Raw genomic sequence first — 19049 nt, 5'->3', positions numbered from 1 at the left:
GATGTGTGTTAGGGTGAAGACAGGTGAGATTAGATGGTATACAAAATGCTGGTGCAAGGCCAAAGGGTGTGGTGCTGGAATGTAGGTAAACAGAAGGATGTTTTAGAAAAGATAAAAGCAGAAGGAGCAAGATCATTACCGGAAATTGCATTCAATGTTGCGTGCACAATGCTGTGATCTGGCTAGTCAAGAAGCAAGGGGGCTGTTATTCAAGCTAATGATGAACTGATAGGAATGACATAAGAGGCAGAAGACTGAGAATTCAAAGTGACAGGTGACCAGAAGTGCACAAATCATGCTGGTGGATAGAACAGAGGTGGTCTACAAAGTAGTCACTCAATCTGCAGTGAGGTATCCAGTGCAGAGATTGCTTTTGCGAGTAGAAAATACTGTGTCCTAAACTTAAGAAAGTAAGTTGCTATTTTTGCCTGTTGTTGTGGATAATATTATGTTGTAGTTGCCAGAATCGTCAGAGAATAGCGAGATGAAAGACAAGGATAGGGGGAATCTTGTCGTGATTTCAGTAGGGATAGAAGGGGGTGAAAGGAGAAGAGCAGGAAATGCGACAGATACAATCAAGAACACTGGAAACTACATTGGAAAAGAATGTGGAAGCATGGCATGGAAAGTGGCATCAGTAGGGCAGAAATTACAGAAACAGACTGGAAGAATGGAGGTGGCCTTATAGAGGTGGGCTGGATGGACATCTTAAATCTATATCCCCTGGTTAACTTTACCAGGGGATACTTCCTTTCTTACTTACTGACAGTAAGTATCCAGGGGATACTTAATTTCTACCACTTTAGGAACAGTTTCTCCTTATTAAAACCCTTCAAATTTTTTTTTAAACATATCTATCAAATCTTCCCATAATCTTCTCTGTTCCAGGGAAAATGTCCAATGGATTTAGTGTTTCCAACATACTAAAGTTTTGCATTGGTCATGCCATTCTAATAAATTTCATATGCTTTCTCTCCAAGGCCTCAAGATTCTTTTTATAGTCTGATGCCTAGAATTGGACAGAAAACTCCATTGTTTTGTAAGGGTGTTGCATTACTTCCTTTCTTCTATAGTTTATGTCACTATTTACAAAGCTAAGGATTTTCACATAGCATTTAACATCCTTTCAATTTGACCTGCTGCCTTTAGGCACTTCTGCAGAATGCCTCCTTGATTTTTAAACTCATTTACAGGATGTGTGCATTGCTGTCAAGACCTTGAAAAGTTGCGGATGAGGTGTTTTCTTGAACTATTGTAGTCTGTGTGCTGTTAGGTAAGATATTAAAATATTTAAAACCAGTAATAATGAAAGGTATGGTGACATAGTTACAAGTCAGGAAAGTGGCTTGGAGAGGAATTTGCAGTTGGAGGCATTACTATGTGCCCGCTCTAGAACTAAGGTGATTCAGGATCTAGGGAATGTGATATCAGTAATGAGAGGTTAGCACTTGAGGCTGAAGTGAACAATTTCCTCTGTCAGAGGATTGTGAACCCTTGGAGTTCTCTATCCCAGAGAACTGTCACTAAGAAAGTTCAATGCTGAGATGAATACTTGGACTAAAGGGGAGTCAAGGGCTATGGAAAATGGAGTGTGGACAAAGATCAGATCTGCCACAATCTTAATGAAAACAAGAGCAGCCTTTAGGGGCTGAATGGCCCATTCCTGCTACTATTTTGTTTAATGTTATGCTGCAGTCCCTGTCCTGAGGTGATAGATGAAACAAATTCAGGAGGTTGAAGAAACCTTGATGACTTCCAGTGGATGTACAAGCTGCAACCACATTGCACTGGTGGTAGAGGGAACAAATGGTTTAGTTGCAGGTTTCTTTGTTTCTGACTTATCTTTAAATTATATCTTTAGTTTATATTAGTTCTCCTCATTCTCCGAATACAATGATTATTTTTCTCTGTATTGAATTAATTTACCACAAGTTTGTCCATTTTACTCATCAATGCTCCCCACTGTTTACTACATTTCCATGTTTTTTTGACAACCACTAACTTTGAATTTAAGCATGTTCATCAAATCTCTGAAAATCAATACCGCCAGTACCAAATCACTGCAGTGGCAGTCTAATTCTCCTCAGACTGAATAAATGGTTCCACTTCTTCACCCTTATTCTGTTTTCTCTTCCTTAGCTGATTACATAATCATTTTTCCACCAGCCCTTTGATCATGAGCTTTAATTTTGCTAGTAATATTAAGTTGTATTTTATCAATTATCTTTTGGAAGTTCATTTACATTTAAACCAACTGCAATGTTCTCATCCTTCATTATTTCAGCAAAGAACTCAGTTAGGTTAGTCAGACGTGATTTGCCTTGAACAAATCTCTGCAGGCCTTCAGTTATTAATCAATATTTTCTCAAGTAACAATTAATTTTATTCTAGTTTAATTTTTCCAATAAATTCGCAGATTCAGCTTCCCTTCTTTTTTTTGAACATTTGGGATGCCCCAAACCTATGCGAGTATTCATATCTAAGAAGTATTCAAAAGTCATAACATTTCCATTCTCAGAATTCACAGCAACCATCCAGACTGGGAATGCTGCCAACCATTTAATTGCTTCCTCCTTAGTCATATCTAATCCTATCTTGCTCTTCCTTTGCTTTTACTGTGACATCAGCAGCATCCTTTATTTTGTTTATGAAGATGTAATGTATTCTTTTAATAACTCAGCCATTCCCTTTATCTCCACAAGGTCTAATTTTTTCTTTCGTAATTCATCCTATTCTTCCTTTAGCTACACATATTAATAAACTATTCATAAAACACATGTTCTCCTTTCTCATGATCACTTATCTTTCATCATCCACTTTGCCTTTCTTATTTCCTTTTTTAATAGTCGTCTTTACTTTTGCATTTAGCTTCATTCTGAAAAGAGTTATGAACCTAGCATTTATCATGAGCTTCCTTCTTCTGTTTCATTTCAGTCCAGTCAATACATCTTTACCCAGAGTAGTATGGATTTGGATGAGAGTCCTTTACCTTACTGGGAAGGAATCAACCCTGTGCTGCAGCTTTCTTCCCCTTGAAGTTTGAATTGTTTAATTGCTGTTTTATCTGACAATCTTGGATTCAAATCCAGTTGACTCAGATTCACTGATTCTCAGATTTCTTTCATCTCAGAAAAGATAATCTCTCAAATTTAGTATTTTGACATTTTTTTCCATTTTCTTTTCCAGAAATATGCAAAACAGAATGTTAATGTGATTGCTACTTGCAATGCATAAAAACAACTTCTACTTGACTGACTGACCACTTGATTTCAAAGAACTAGATCCAGAGCCAAAAAACAAGCTGCTGGAGGAACTTTGCAGGTCAGGCAGCACCTGTGGAGGGAAAAGGACAGTTGACATTTCAGGCTGAGACCCTTTCTCTGATCTCGAGTCTGCTCGCTCCTTGTTGGGCTAGAAACACATTGAACTTGAAAAGTTTGTGATGTGCTTGTCAGGAATTCCTTCTTCCCCTTTGCCTCATACACTATTATATTCCAAGTTGAGAGAAAGGTAATTGAAGTTCTTCATTATCATTACTAAGGGTGGAAACTTACTGCAATTTGCCTCCCAAATAAATGATTTGAATGATCAAATAAACAAGCATTTTCTAATATTGCAATGCTATCTTTAATCAATGCAATCCCTAGTTTCTTTTTTTCCCCTTTCCCATATTTCCTGAATACATTATAGCCAGGAATATTAAGTGCTCATTCCTTCCCTTGTTTAAGTCAGTTCATCACAAATCCATGTGGTTAAAATGTTTGTAGCTCACAAACCTTAATGGGTCAGCCATCAACACAACCGCACTCTTAGCTCATCTTACATTTCTATCCATCACCCTATCCCCCATCATCTAATCCTTTCAATGGTCTATTACTGTAATGCTATTTGCTTTTGCCAATCCTCTGTGCACCTATTGCACTTTATTCCTCGGCATGTAGTAGACTGAGTGGTGATCTTATAGAGGTGTACAAAATCATGAGGGGCCTAGATCAGGGGAACCCACACAGTCTTTCTCCCCAGAGAAAGGGAACCAAAAACTAGAGGGCACAGGTTTAAGGTGAGAGGGAAAAGATTTAAAAGGGACCCGAGGGGCAACCTCTTCAAACAGAGGGGTTGGTGCAAATATGGAACAAGATGCCTGAAAAAGTAGTTGAGGCAGGTATAATACCAACATGTAAAACGCACATTTGGACAGGTGCATGGATAGGAAAGCTTTAGAGGAACATGGGCCAAATAAGACTAGCTCAAGTAGGCAACTTGTTTGGCATGGACAAGTTGGGCCAAAGGGCCCGTTGCTGTGCTGTATAACTGAATGACTCTGTGACTCCATGCTACACAAGTTAATCTTCTGGGGACATTGTACCAGGATGAGAAACAATCTTTCCAACCTTGGTTAACACTAAGAGAACTCCATGTTTCTCCATTGGCTGCAAAATGCTTTGGGGCATCCTGAAGTAAAGAAATGTGTGAAATTTAAACAAGTTCTCACTTGCTTATGGGTTGGAATATTTTATCCAACTGTGAGATTGCATCAATAGTGTGTTTGGTTGAGTTGCCATTTAAGAAATTACTAAATTGGTGATTTAACTCACTGATAATAATCATTCACCATCCTGTTAAGTCTGTGTAACAACATGCAGAGAGTGGTTTAAAGTTTAACCTGAGGAAAATTCGATAAAGGTCAATGGATCTTGCATCCTCCACAGCGAAGAAAATGCTTTTGATTTCATCTGTAAATGCAAATAATAGCAAGATCAAGATACTGAACAGAGAATCAGAGGCACTGTATGTAATTTTTACATTGAAAGAATATCATTCTCAGTGAGTGAATGATAATTAAACTCACAAAGGAATTTGTGGAAAATTACAGCTGATGCTGTAGGAGGTAATGTATTGGCATAGATAGAAGATTGGTTAACAGGAAAAAGAGAGTGAGCATAAATGAGTCTTTTTCTAGTTGGCAAGTCGTAATGGTGGTGTGTCACAGGGATCAGTGTTCAATTTGTTACAATTTATATAAGTGAATTACAATTTATATAAATGACTTGGATGACAGCACCAAGGTCTGGTTGTTAAATTTACAGATGACACCAAGATATGTAGGAAAGTAAGTTGTGAAGAGAACAATGGGGAGGACTATAGTTAGGTTAAGCCAGTGGACAATGAAATGGTAAATGAAGTATAATATGGAAAAACGTGAAATTGTCCATTTTGGCTGGAAAAACAAAATAGCCTAGATCTAAATGGTGACAGATTGCCGAGCTCAGAGATGCAGAGGAATCTGGGTGTCCTACTGCATGATTTGCAAATGACTAGTATGAAGGTACTGTACAGCAAGTAACTAAGCTAACAAATTGTTAGCATATATTGCAATGGGAACTTAATCCAAATGTAGGGAAGTTATGCTTTTGTCATACAGGCATTGGTGAGAACTCATCTCTAGTATTATGCACAGTACAGTTATTCCTATTTAAGGAAGTACATTAAAGGGATTGGAAACAATTCAGAGAAGATTTACTGGACCAATACCTGGAGTGGGTAGGTTGTGGAGCTTGAACAGACTATGCTTGTATCTGCTGGAATTTGGGTGGGCGAGTGATTGAGGTGCTGCCTCAGGAAGGCAACATCTATCATCAAAGATCCCCACCATCCGGGCCATGCCATCTTCTCGCAGCTACCATCGGGCAGGAGGTACAGAAGCCTGAAGTCCCACACCACCAGGTTCAAGAACAGCTACTTCCCTTCGACTATCTGGTTCTTGAACCGAGCACAACCCTACTCACTACAGTATAACAACATACTTCGATCACTTTGCACTAAAATGGACTTTGTAGTTTTATGTTCTAATTGTGTTCTTTCTTGTAAAAATTGTGTATAATTTATGTTTTATTGTGAATTCTGCTTATATGATTCCATGTGCCTGTGATGCTGCTGCAAGTAAGTTTTTCATTGCATCTGTGCATACATGTACCTGTGCGTATGACAATAAACTCAACTTTGACTTTAAAAGATTATGAGGGTTCTTGGCAGGTTGGATGAGGAGACGACGTTTCCTCTCAGAAGGTCCTACAGTTGGGCTTGCTGTTTGAAGAAAATTTGTGGTCACAAATTTCATTCAGAGGTGTTGTGAAATTTCTCCCTCAAAAGGTCATGTGTCTTTGGAACTCACTCTATTAAAGGCTCAAAGAGATGCAGAATCTTTGAATATTTTTAAAGTAGTGGTAGATAGAGAAGTAACAAGGTGAAAGGTTACTGGGAGTAGATGTGGAATTGACGTTTCAATCTCATCAGGTTTGGAGTTCCAATTGCCCTATTCCTAATTTGATATTTGTTTGTTCATGCTAAACCTATGGCCCATATGCAAAGAGGATGGAAATAAATTGCAGTTGTCAGTGGCACTGAGGCTAAGGAAGGGTTGTAATCTTAAAGCCAATAAACTGGGATAGTGAAAGGCAATAGAAGATGGCTTAACAGAATGATGGGAAGGCAAAGCAGTGTCAGTTCCAATTTTAAGCAGGTTAATGAAATTATGAGGTTTGAACAATCTCATTCCATCTGACTACATATTAAAGTTTGACAAAACAGCCAATCTACCCACTAACAACCAACTACCCCCTGGCCAGGCATCACCAGAGTGACTGGGAGTACATGGTTCTGTCAGCATGTTCAAGGTTATTTGCAACCAGTGGAGTTCAAGTGCAACATTAATATGCAGAATGGCCTGATCCAATTTAAGTGTCTTTTCAATAGTTAATTATTTACAAATTACAGATCGTTGGTTAACTAAAACCTGACTCATCTAAACTCTCCATTGGATTAGGCCAAAGGGATTTGAGAGTACTCATTAATCATACTCTGGGAACAGATGGTCAAGGTCAAGCGGTTTGTACTAAGGAAGTCACATACTGAGATACATAAGTTTTGGACTTCATGCCAGAACAAGTTAAACCACATTGCAAGAAATAATGATGTCGTACTTGAGTTTAGCTTGTGGTTTGATTGATAAAGGTTTAAGGGTTCATAAGAGGCTGGCGAAGATAATTTCACATCTCAGAAAAAAAAGCAGAAAAACTGCTCAAGGTACAGATAATTTTTGTCATAAATTTAATATAATAAATTATTAAGCAATGTTTTTGATATGTACAAGTAGCCAGCCACTTAAATTTGACAATGAATGAAGGTCAGGGTGGCAAAAGGTCAAATTTCACAATAGAAAAAAACGTAGAGACAGGTAATCTGAAATAAAAACAGAGTGCTGGAAATAGTCGGCAATTCAGGCTGCACCTGTGGTGTTAGAAAGAAAGCTAGTTTTTCCCAAGTCATTTTGATGAAAGATTATCAACCCAAAACATTAATTCTCTTTCTCTTGTCACAGATGACCTGTTGAGTATTTCCAATATTTTATGCTTATGTCAAAATTCATAAATCATTTCATAAAAGTCCATGGACCCACCAATATTTTATTCCTTGAAAGCAAATCTCTGGGAGGGCTCTCGATGTTCTGGGCTATTTGAAATGATATCTGAAAACACCATCCCACACAGTTCTTCAACCCAACTATAATGAGATGCTGTAATGCACCAGACTAATCATACAACGTTCCAATGAAGAGCTCAAACATGCATCAGATGACAAAGTCATGGAATCATAGGAAGATATAGCACAGAAACAGGCCCTTTCACCCCGAGTCCACGCTATCAACCACATATTTATACTAATCCTACTAATTCCATTTTTATTTTTATTCCCCCCACCCCATTCTCGTCAACTTCCCCCAGATTCTACCCCTCATACTTCACACTAAGGGCAATATACAGCAGCCAATTAACCTACCAATCCATATCTTTGGGATGTTGGAGGAAACAGGAGTACCTGGAGGAAATCCACATAGCCATAGGAAGAATGTGCAAAGTCCACACAGACACCACTTAAGATCAGGACTGAACCTGGTTCTCTGGCACTGAGGCGGTGCCACCCAATAGATTTTGAGGCATCCTGCAATAATGTAAGTTTTCAAAATTCATGATAATCTGCAACATGCAGCAAAATTTACCCTTTAAATATATGGCATCTTTCTAGAGGAGAAAAATGCAATAAAGGATACGCTGAGAAGCAGGAAACTATTTTGGAATATAACCCATTGCCAAATGGAAATGGTCATTATCCAAATACAGGAGACATTCTTAATCTTGCAATATGCTCATTACATTAGATTTTCGTAGCCTCCCTGTACTTGTTTCATCCAGTATCTTAAACCTTTCAATCACCCATTTCTATACTTTTTGCCAGGAATCTCATGTCTCATAAACTTAATTGACCAAGATGATTGATGGGGGTAGGGCAGTGGATGTTGTATACATGGACTTCAGAAAACTTTCAACAACGTCCCTCATGGCAGGCTGATCTAGAAGATTAAGGTGCAAGGGATCCATGGAGAATTGATAGATTGGATCCAAAATTGGCTTGCCATAGATGACAGAGGCTAGTGGTGGAGGGGTATTATTCTGATTGGAGGTCTGCGACCAGTGGTGTTCTACAGGGATCAGTGATAGGACTTCTGTTGTTTGTGATATATATATTGTTTTGGACAAAAATGTAGGCAGGCTGATTAGTAAGTTTGCAGACGACACAACATTTGGTGGAATTGTGGATAGTGAGGAAGGTTGCCAAAGGATTCAGCAGAATGTAGACCAACAGGAAATATGGGGATATAAAAATGGCTGATGGTGCTTAATCTGGACAAGTGTGAAGTGTTGCACTTTGGGAGGTCAAATCCAAGAGGAAAGTATACAGTAAATGGCAGGACCCTTAGCAGCATTGATGTACAGAGGGATTTTGGGGTGCAAGTCCATAGCTTCCTGAAAGTGGCAACACAATTAGATAGGGTGGTAAAGAAGGTATACTGTATGCTTGCCCTCATCAGTCAGGGTGCTGAGTTTAAAAATTGTGGAGCTATGCTGCAGATGTATAAAACTTTGGTTCATTTGCAGTATTATGTGCAGTTCTGGTCACTGCATCACAGGAAGGATGTGGAGGTTTGGGGAGAGGGTGCAGGAGAGGTTCACCAGGATGTCGCCTGGATTAGAGAGTATTAGCAAAAAGGAGGATGAACTTGGTGGTTTCCTCTGGACTATCAGGGGCTGAGGTGCGACCTGATAGAAGTATATAAAATTATGAGAAGTGTAGATAGTCAGAGTCTTTTTCCCAGGGTGGTAATGTCAAATACTAGAGGGCATAGCTTTAAAAGGTGAGAGAGAGGAAGTTTAAAAGAGATTTACGAGGCAATTTTCTTCCCTACACGGAAAGTGGTAGGTACCTGGAATGTGCTGCCGGGGAGGTGGTGGACACAGATATGATAGCAATATTTAAGAGGCATTTAAACAGCCACATGAACAGGAAGGAATTGTGGAATACAGACCACATGCAGGCAAATGTGCAGTTTAAATCAGCAACGTAGTTGGCACAAACATCATTGGCTGACAGGTCAGTTACTGTGTTGTACTGTTCTGTGTTTAAGTGGCAGAATCACAAGAAGAACATTGTTAGTTTACCTTTCAAGCCAGTTCAGATAAGTAAGTTCTTTAGTTTTTGCTGCATTGTTTTTCCTTGGCCACACAGCCTGTGTTGCATAACCTCGATCTGGTGCACCATCTAAGAGCCACCCAAATGAGGTAACACAATTACATGCTTACAAAAACAGAAAATGCCATAAATACTCAGCAAGTCATGCAACTATTGTGGAGGACAAATCAAATATAACATTTTGAGCCCACAGCTGCCTTAAAATACAAAATACAGTAGCAGTCCTACAGATGCATTTTCAACAGAAGCTCAGTCCAGTATTTTAATTCAAACACTACAGCATCAAAAACATGCAGCACTGCCTACAATAACAGGAAGACATGATTTACTCATATAGAGTAATACAGCCAGAATCAGGCCCTTCAGCCCAACTCTTTCATGTCAACCAAGATATCCATGTTAACTAGACCCATTTGCAGGCGTTTGGCCCATCTCCCTCTAAACTTCCTATCAATGTACCAATCCAAGTGTCTTTTAAATGTCGTTATTGTACCTGCCTCAACCATTTCCACTGTCTCATGGAAACGTTAACTCTACTTCCCTTTCCAGATGCTGCCTGACCTACGGAATGCTTCCAGCATTTTATGTTTTATTTTACATTGCCAGCACCCACAGTTTTCTTTTTAAGAGATAGGATTTATAAACGCCTCTTCAGCTGCAACTCCCGCAGGCTTCAGAAACACCACCCGGTCCCATATTCGGAGCATCGCAAAACCAGCTCCTCACCATTCGCCAGGCACATGGGCTTCACTAACCTGCTGGCTTCTCTCCCAACTTCCGGCGTTGTTGAAGAAAACAGACTCACGGCTGCGATCAGATGATCTTTTTACGTAATAAGGGCGTGGCTTTTGGAGGGTTAACTTTAACATTTCATCCACTAGGGAATAAAGTACAGTCGAGGAAATAAGTGGCGCCTGTGTACAAGCAGAGTGGGAGAGCTCTTCAGCCAGAGCCCATTAGCTGCCCGTTCCACCTTCGGTCTCAGCTCACTCGGGAAATGTGAGCAGAACTCTGCGTGCACCATAATTCATACATCAAATACAGAACAAAGAGGGACAAAAGTAGTTCGGACTTCGAAGAAGTCGAGAGCCTCCAATCAATAGATGGATTTTCTGGTATGTTTCTGTTTCCTTCCAGGTTGTTCAGTCAGTCATCATTGCCCGCAGTTTAACGCTGGAGCCCATCTTTTGGTACAAATTGTCTGACTATATAGCTGTCGTATCCTGCACGAAGTCGAGTGACATGAATGAATGAGAAGTTACTTGCTGTGGTAAATTAATTTTGGCCATTTACCAAATCATTAGTGTTTTAATTGCGGCGGTGCTTTGCTGATTTCATCATAACGAGCTCTCTAACGATTTAGAGCTGACCTAAACTGAGTTTTCTTCAGAACTACAGTTTCTGTGCAGTAACATATGTCATGCTAGAGTGATCTCAATTGCTACTTGAGGGTGAAAGATTGAAGACCATAAACGTATTTGCACTTGATGTGAATATCAGACTGCTTCACATTTTGAACTTGCAATGAATTACGTGCTATATAGCTGACACCTTAAGTTCTGTGTCTTGATTAAAAAATGACATTGAATTGAACTGCATGTTTTGGTGGTTGTTATTATTCTCCTAAAACTATCTCTTCGCATGAATAAGGCAGATTCGGTGGAAGCCGAATGGTGATTATATTGTGCATATTTATTTAGGCACAAAGTCATTGGCAGCCTTACCTCGAGGTTATTACTAGGTTTGTCATTTATCATTCGCAATAGGGTAGCTAATATGTAGTCGGAAGTAGACAGGACGACAAAAGGTGGCGAGTCCTTGAGCACTATGAAAATCCCATTTTTTAAAAAATGTACTTGACATAGTGTTATGTACAGTTTTACGATTTATGGCTGTCTTGAATTGAACAATGGACATTTAAACAGAAACAAAATAAACAGGATCTTGACACAATAAGCCTTTTAAAATTATTGCTTTGAACTAAAATGTGAAAAGGAACAGAAGGGTGTTGTTTCTCCTGTAATTGTAATGTAATTTTTTTAGGATTAGAACTTGCATGGCTGTTATTTCTGACATTCATTGGTAATCGTAAAGCTATGATATCATATTAGTAAAAGCTGAAGCCAATTGAAACCAAGATATCATTTTAAAAAAATGCAAAGACACAGACAGAAGGAAATGCTGCCAAAGCTTATGAAGAAAATACTCTTGTGATAAACCATCTTCCATATTTGCTTGTTTTGGAAGATTTTTGTAGGCCATCTGTTCTGAGGTGTATTAAAAGAGAACAAAAGCAGAAACCTATGAAGAAATGAGGCTTCTTCAAATATCCCCTAATATGCATGTGTTTTATGAGCTCCTGTATGGTAAGAGACACTTATTTTCAGGAATAGTTTCTCTAATTTGAGAAAATATGCTATTTTAGGTCTTCATTGACACTGAGTATTTTTGTAAATGGCATAATTTGTGCAAGATCCCATTTTATGCTAGTCACAGAGTTAATCTGGACAATTCTACCTCCTGATGGATGAGCAGAACAATCAAGCTATAACAATGTGTTCCTAAATGGGTGATATTGGGAGTGGCCTGAGATGCCAGTGTAGTTTTGAAGTGAAAAATCCAGGTGCTCTGCTTGAAAGGCATCATGACTGAAAATCTACTGGCTTGTAAATGTTTCTTGGGTACCATCCTTGTCCCTTTCAAGATTGCTATTGTTGGCTGACTTGTACCAAAAACCCATTTTCTGACCTCTCTTTGCAAACTGCAGGTCCATCTTTAGGCTCGCTTTCAACACCAATGCCTTTTGAAAGTGTTTTTCCTCAGTACCCATCGTTCCTGAAATTATGGGTTGGAATACAAAGGTAGGAAAGAAAGCAAGTGGGTAAAAATTTACAGTTGAAGTATATAATGTAACCAATTGTGAGGTATCTGCTTGGATAGAAAGAGTAGAAAAGCAGAACATTGTTTAAATGCAGACTAACAACAGAATGTTGTACTACAAAGGAAATGCTTTACCTGCATGCTAACTGTCTGCAAACTGTTAGCATGGCAAACAGAACATCACCACCACTTATTGGAAAGGGGATGGAAATAGAAGTAAGCTGTGCTGCAAATATACAAGGTATTGCTAAGAATGCACATGTTTGGAATTTTTTTAAGGAGGGATGCGTGTGCATTGGAGGCAGTTTGCAAAAACTTCAGTATGTTGATTCTTGAGATTAAGTGGTTTACTGATGAGGAAAGATTGGAGCTTTGCTCAATGACTTTTAGAAGAATGAGATTATATTGAAACATATATTTTTCATATTTTCTCTCAACATACAAGGAAGCCATTTATTCCCTTGGAGTCTGTACTGGCTCTCAGAACAATGCCAATCCCCCACTTGTAACCCATTGTTTTACACATGCCCATTAATCTGCTTTCCCCCCCCCCCCCCCCCCCAATTATATATATTTTTTTGCACTGACCATTTACACTAGGGATAATTTCCAGTAGCAATTAACCTAACAATCAGCATGTCTTTGGGATGTGGGAGGAAACCAGAACACCTGGGTTTATCATAGAAGATTATGAGGAGGCTTGATGTTCCCCTTTTGTGGGGGAATTGAGAATTGGGAGCAGAGATTCTGAATAAGGGGTCACCCATCTAAGTTGGAAATGAGGAGGAATTTCTTAGAGTCTTTAGAATTCTGTACTTCAGATCTGCAGAGGCCAAGTAATTTAATATGTTCTAGGCTGAGATAAACATAGAAATCCTACAGCACAATACAGGCCCTTCGGCCCACAAAGTTGTGCCGAACATGTCCCTACCCTAGAAATTACTAGGCTTACCTATAGCCCTCTATTTTTCTAAGCTCCAAGTAGATATTTGGTCTGTAATGGAGCAGAGGATTATGGAAAACTGATAGGAAAGTGGAGCTGAGGCTAAGATTAAATTGAAACCCTCATCTTATTAAATAGTGGAGCTGGCTTGAAGGGTTGCAAGGTTTACTGCTTTTTCTTGTATTCATAGGAATACAAGAAAAAGCAGTAAACCTTTAACTGTTATCTATCCCTGCACAGAACTGAAAAGGTCATAATTGAGTAACAATTGGCATGCTTAGCGAACCATGTTCCCAGTCACGATCTTGTTAACTAAATTCAAGGGGCTAAAAGGCAGGCTGCTGTTTCAACGTTCACATCTTGAAGCGTTTGACAAGTTCAGGTACACAACTGGATTGTAGAGGTGATGCATTGAGGGTTATCAGTCAGCTCATTTGGTTCTATTTATCTATCTAATTGCAGTATAGTATTTCAAACTATTGCCTTTCTTTAGGTACCTGTGTTGTTACCTCTGCAAGCTATCAATGTTTTCTACATGGTGCTCCCTACGATGTTTGCCAAGGAGATGTTATCAAATTTTAATTGTAGGGTGATGATACCTTGTTCAAACACTCACTCTTCATTGCATCTGTATTCAAACAGCTGCTTCAGTGTTTAATCCTAAAAGTTGCAATATTCCCAGTCAAATATCCCTGGTGTAATCTCTGTACTTTATCAATTTTTGTCTCTCTTGATTCTGATCTCCCTTTGCCAATGGTTTCTTCTATGCAACTTTTTCTCTTTAATCTTCCTGTAAAGAGCCTTGATGTTGTATTGTGTTAGAGATTTCATAACTGGCAAAAGCTCTGTTATCTGGCATGTGTTGGACTGAACAGATGCCACTTAATCAACTATGCTGGTTAATGAGATGTCAGCCTAGGTGCTCCCTCAGGGCTGACATTGTTGTTTCTGCACTGCTGGTTCTGGGGCACACTGGGTGAGCGAAGTTTCAGAAAGCTGGACTTGTGCTTTAAGTGCAAGTTGCAGTCGTGGGTTCTTGTGTAATCTTGAGCTGAACTGCTGATCCTAAATGAAATTGTATACAGGAAATATTCAGCCGGTCAGGTTAGCATCTGTGGAGAGAGAAAGTTAACATTTCAGGTTGATGACCTATCATCTGATGAAAATGTCTGGTGTTGGTAGGTATGGTATGTATAAATGGCAGGTCAGAAACTGTACACACTTCATGAACTAGGTGAATCATGTGATGATTTTGATACCTTGCCATACCAAACATTTCAGTCAAGAGTTACTGCCTTCAATAATGTAACTTCCATTTAGAGCTCTACCTCTTGTTTATTGCTTATGTAAGCAGCAGTAATAAAAGAGTTGACATACATTATTTTAAGTTTTATTGATTGTTGTATTATCCCTAAGCCTAGGTCTTTCATTACTTAGTATGGTTTCTCCTCAGGGTCTTGATCTAGTAATTGGCAGCAGAAATGCTAGTTAGGGTGGATGGTGCAGATTCTTGTTGCCCAGCTTTGGATTTAATTGTGGTGATTTGGATATTGCTCAGTACAGAGAGAGGTTGTAATTTGCAACCTTCCTGTTCTATATATTCAGTGAACCCTACAAACACCTCTGCTGAATTTCCTCTTTCCTCTACAGCATGGAAAGGAAACATTTGAACTTTTTTGAAATAGAATTCTTGTTTGTATTCTTCACTATAAACCTGTTTTTCTTGTGTGGGAATGCTGAGTAATATAACCCCACTCCACTTTGATCTATCTAGGAGTGAAGTTAGCATGTACATCAGCCTCCAACTGATGATGAAGGTAGCCAGCAAGACATCTTGATCTATCTTGAAATCTTTCTTTTAAAAAAAGTTATTAAACTAAACTGTAGTTGCTGTTCTGTATCTTCATCAGGGATTAATTACAAATGTGGCACATGACAAGGCCTGATCACGTTATGAATGGGTTTTGGTAGATGTGATATTCCAAAGAAATCATAGGGCCTCTGTGCAGCCAGCTGTTCTGTATGTTGTGAGAAGCAAACCATTAATTGTTTCATGAAATGTGTGTTGTGGTGATGTTGGACTGTATAAGATTTGGCAGTAACAGCACCAGAAACTGATCTGTGCAGAATATTGAGAGCAGATCACATTGAAAGGCCTTCAATTACCAGTGTTTAGGGCCAGAAAAGAGAAAAGCAAAGAGAAATGGGTTCATCCACACTTCTTGGGGGTGGGGGGGGGGGGAAGGTGGTGGAAGGAATGGCTACTTGAAATTGTTAAATTCAGTGTTAAGTCCAGAGGGCTGTAATCTCCAGACAAAAGACGAGTTGATGTTCCTCAAGCTTGCATTGGATGTTGCTGGATCTATGTAGGAGGTGTACCCTGACTCTGAACTTGCAGCAGTTCACTCACTAATGATTGAGGGCAGTACTGTTGTGGTGAATTGACAAACATCAGCTCTCAGACACCTCCTCATACTCTCACTGGACAATGATCCCACCACCAAAAAATCAGGCCACTTTTTTTCCTAGGCAGTCACTGACCTTTCTTTGATCTCTTGGTAGGGGTTAGCATGGTGGAACAGCAGGTAATGCTGCTGCTTCACAGTTGTAGGGAGCCAGGTTCAATCCTGATCTTGGGTGCTGTTTGTGTAGAGTTTGCATGTTCTTCTTATAACTGCATGGGTTTCCTCCAGGGAATAGGTTAACTAATAATCTTCATTATAAGCCCATCAATTCCCACAACTATACACCTCCCACCTGCTTCCAGTAAGGACTCCACTCTATTCTCCAAATTTCTCTGTATCTCTGCTGCATCTCATCAGCTACCAAGGTATTCCACATGTCCTTAAGATTTTTTTGAGGTGGTCACTGACTTTGGAAAGGGGGTAGTTGCACATGTTCCTGTCTATATCAACAGTGCTGAGGTCAAGCGGATTGAGAGCGGATTCAAGTTCCTAGGAGTGAATATCACCAGTAGCCTGTCCTGGTCCAACCACGTAGACGCCACAGCTAAGAAAGTTCACCAACGCCTCTACTTCCTCAGAAGGCTAAAGAAATTTGGCACATTCCTTTGACACTCAGTTTTTAGCCATGGATGCTTTTTATGGTGCAATCTGAATGCATCATGGCTTGGTATGACAACTGCTCTTCCCATGACTGTAAGAAACTGCAGAGAGTTGTGGACGCAGCTCATCATGAAAACCAGCCTTCCCTTCATGGACTCCCCACTGCTACTCAAATACTTCTCACTGCCTTGGTAAAGCAGCCAGCATAATCAAAGACCCCACATTCTCTCTTCTCCCCTCTCCCATCGGGCAGACGATACAAAAGCCTGAAAGCACGTACCATCAGGATCAAGGACAACTATCCCGCTGTCATAAGACTATTGAATGGTTCCCAAGTATGATAACATGGACTCTTGACCTCACAATCTACCTCATTGTGACCTTGCACCTTATAGTCTACCTGCACTGCACTTTCTCTGTAGCTGTGACACTCATTCTGCATTCTGTATTGTTTTACCTTGTACTACCTCAATGTACTGTGTAATGAATTGATCTGTATGAACAGTATGCAAGACAAAGTTTTCACTGTACCTTGGTACAAGTGACAATAATAAACCAATTCCAATTTTTCCATAACCCTGGCTTTCCTGATAGGAGGAGTCAGAGTTTGGAGACCTATGTCCTGCACTTCTGCTCTCAACACTTATCTTCTCAGTCACTGCAAAGATGGGGTTACCCATATCCTTGCATTCCATCTCGTCAATCTTCACATTCAATGGATCATATTCCATAATTTCTATCATCTTCAGCAAGTTTTGATTGCCAGGAACAATTTTCAGCACTCCAGAGGAACTGTTCCCTCTCACCTTCCTTGTCCATTCTTCCAACTTTACCAACCACACCCTTCCACAGAGCATGCAACCACAGGGGATGCAACGCCTCTCCTTTTTATTTCTTTTTCCTTTCCACCATCCAGGGTCCCAAAGAGTCCTTACAAGTGAAATAGTAATTCGCTTGCACTTCCAATCTAATGCACTGAATTCAGATTCATGATCTGGTCTCCTCTGCACTGCAGAAACCATATGCAAAATGGGTGACTACTTTGCAGGACCCCATCAATCAATCTGCAAAAGTGACTTTGAACTTCTGGTCACCTGTCACTTTAATTCTCTGTCCCACTCTGATTGCTTTGGGTTGCTACATTGCTCCAACGATGCCCAGTGCAAGCTTGAGGAACAGCACCTCCTGATGAAGGGTCTCTGCCCGAATTGTCAACTGTTTATTTCCCTTCATGGATGCTGCCTGACCTGCTGAGTTCCTCCAGCACTTTTTGTGTATTGCTCCAGATTCCAGCATCTGCAGAATTTTTTTGTTCTCATCTTCTGTTTGGATATCTTGCATTCCTAGGGATGGAATATTGAACTTAATCTGATGTAACCACTTCCTTGTTTACTTTTTCCATTGATATGGCTGTACCTTTCCATTTAACTTTTCTTTTTGCTTTTCTATTATGATCTCCCAGTATTTAAACTAATTGTTATCTTGACAACTTTGGTCTGTACACTATCAGACATTTAGTTCTTTCCAGCTTTGATGTAAATATATTGTCTCTAGCCACTGCAAGCCAACCAAAAATAGAGGACATGGCCAGCTGTGGCAGCAGCTGGAGATGCAGCCACTATGCTAATGATTATTGGCTGCCTCTATGTGAAGGTATCATCAGATACAGGCAACACCAGAGGCATGTGTGAGGCTATCAAGAAAGCATTGGGACCAATTCTGAGCAAGGTAGCTCTCTTCAAATCAGCCCATGAGGGAAACCACACATGCATAGGCAAAGCAAATGGAGCTGTGGGTAGAGCATTGCTCAGTTATGCTCCAGAGAAATAAATCTCTGACCCTTAAGGCCATTAGACATAGGAGCAGAATCGGGCCATCCTGCCCATTGAGTCTGCTCTGCCATTCAATCATGGCTGATCTACTTCCCCCCCCCCCCCCCCCCAACACCATTCTCCTACCTTCTCTGCATAACCTTTGATGCCCTTACGAATCAAGAACCTATAAATCTCTGCTTCAAATATACCAAATGACTTGGCTTCCACAGTCGTCTATGGCAATGAACTCCACAGATTCACCACCCTCTGGCTAAAGAAATCCCTTTTAGAGCTGAGACAAGGAGGAATGTCCTCTTATTCTGAGGCTGTGCCCTCTGGTCCTAGACTCTCCCACTACTGGAAACATCCTCTCCATATCCACTATATACTCTATCCAGGCCTTTCAATATTTGGTAGGTTTCAATGAGATCTCCTCCTTTTCCCCCTCCCTGGGATCATTCTCTTAAACCTCCTCTGGACCTTCTCCAACACCAGCATATCCTTCCTTGGATATGGGGCCCAAAACTGCTCTCGTACTCCAAATGTGGTTTGACCAATGTCTTATAAAACCTCAGCATTACATCTTGCTTGTGTATTCTAGTCCTCTCGAAATGAATGCTTGCATTGCATTTGCCTTCCTTACTGCAAATTAACCTTTAGGGAATCCTGCACTAGGACTCCCAAGTCCCTTTGCACTTCCAATTTCTGAATTCTCTCCCAATTTAGAAAATAGTCTATGCCTTTATTCCTTCTACCAAAGTG

General features: G+C 40.0%; 1 protein-coding gene and 1 long non-coding RNA gene across 4 annotated transcripts in view; one reads left to right on the top strand and one right to left on the bottom strand.

The window, feature by feature from the left end:
* LOC127582177 (uncharacterized) overlaps positions 1–9647 on the bottom strand; it is a 39595-nt gene extending 29948 nt beyond the window's left edge. The window contains exons 1-2 of one of the 2 annotated variants that reach the window (XR_007958067.1): positions 9555–9647; positions 4664–4733 (exon numbers count right to left, since the gene is read on the bottom strand). This is a non-coding gene — a long non-coding RNA (uncharacterized LOC127582177). Of the gene's footprint in view, positions 1–4663; positions 4734–7836; positions 7960–9554 lie in introns of those variants that run through there. The other variant, XR_007958066.1, reaches the window with a different exon arrangement.
* A 757-nt stretch (positions 9648–10404) lies between these two features.
* Positions 10405–19049, top strand: part of LOC127582149 (ADP-ribosylation factor-like protein 15) — a 198075-nt gene continuing 189430 nt past the window's right edge. Inside the window, exons 1-2 of one of the 2 annotated variants that reach the window (XM_052037217.1) lie at positions 10435–10700; positions 12353–12446. In XM_052037217.1, the coding sequence (XP_051893177.1) occupies positions 12429–12446 (18 nt within the window). In that variant the 5' untranslated portion in view covers positions 10435–10700; positions 12353–12428. Of the gene's footprint in view, positions 10701–12352; positions 12447–19049 lie in introns of both variants that reach the window. The other variant, XM_052037226.1, reaches the window with a different exon arrangement.

Source organism: Pristis pectinata, chromosome 2, assembly GCF_009764475.1.
Source record: "Pristis pectinata isolate sPriPec2 chromosome 2, sPriPec2.1.pri, whole genome shotgun sequence".
Classification (NCBI taxonomy): Eukaryota; Metazoa; Chordata; class Chondrichthyes; order Rhinopristiformes; family Pristidae; genus Pristis; species Pristis pectinata.
The sequence above is the reverse complement of the archived record's forward strand: the minus strand, read 5'-3'. Positions and strand labels throughout refer to the sequence as shown.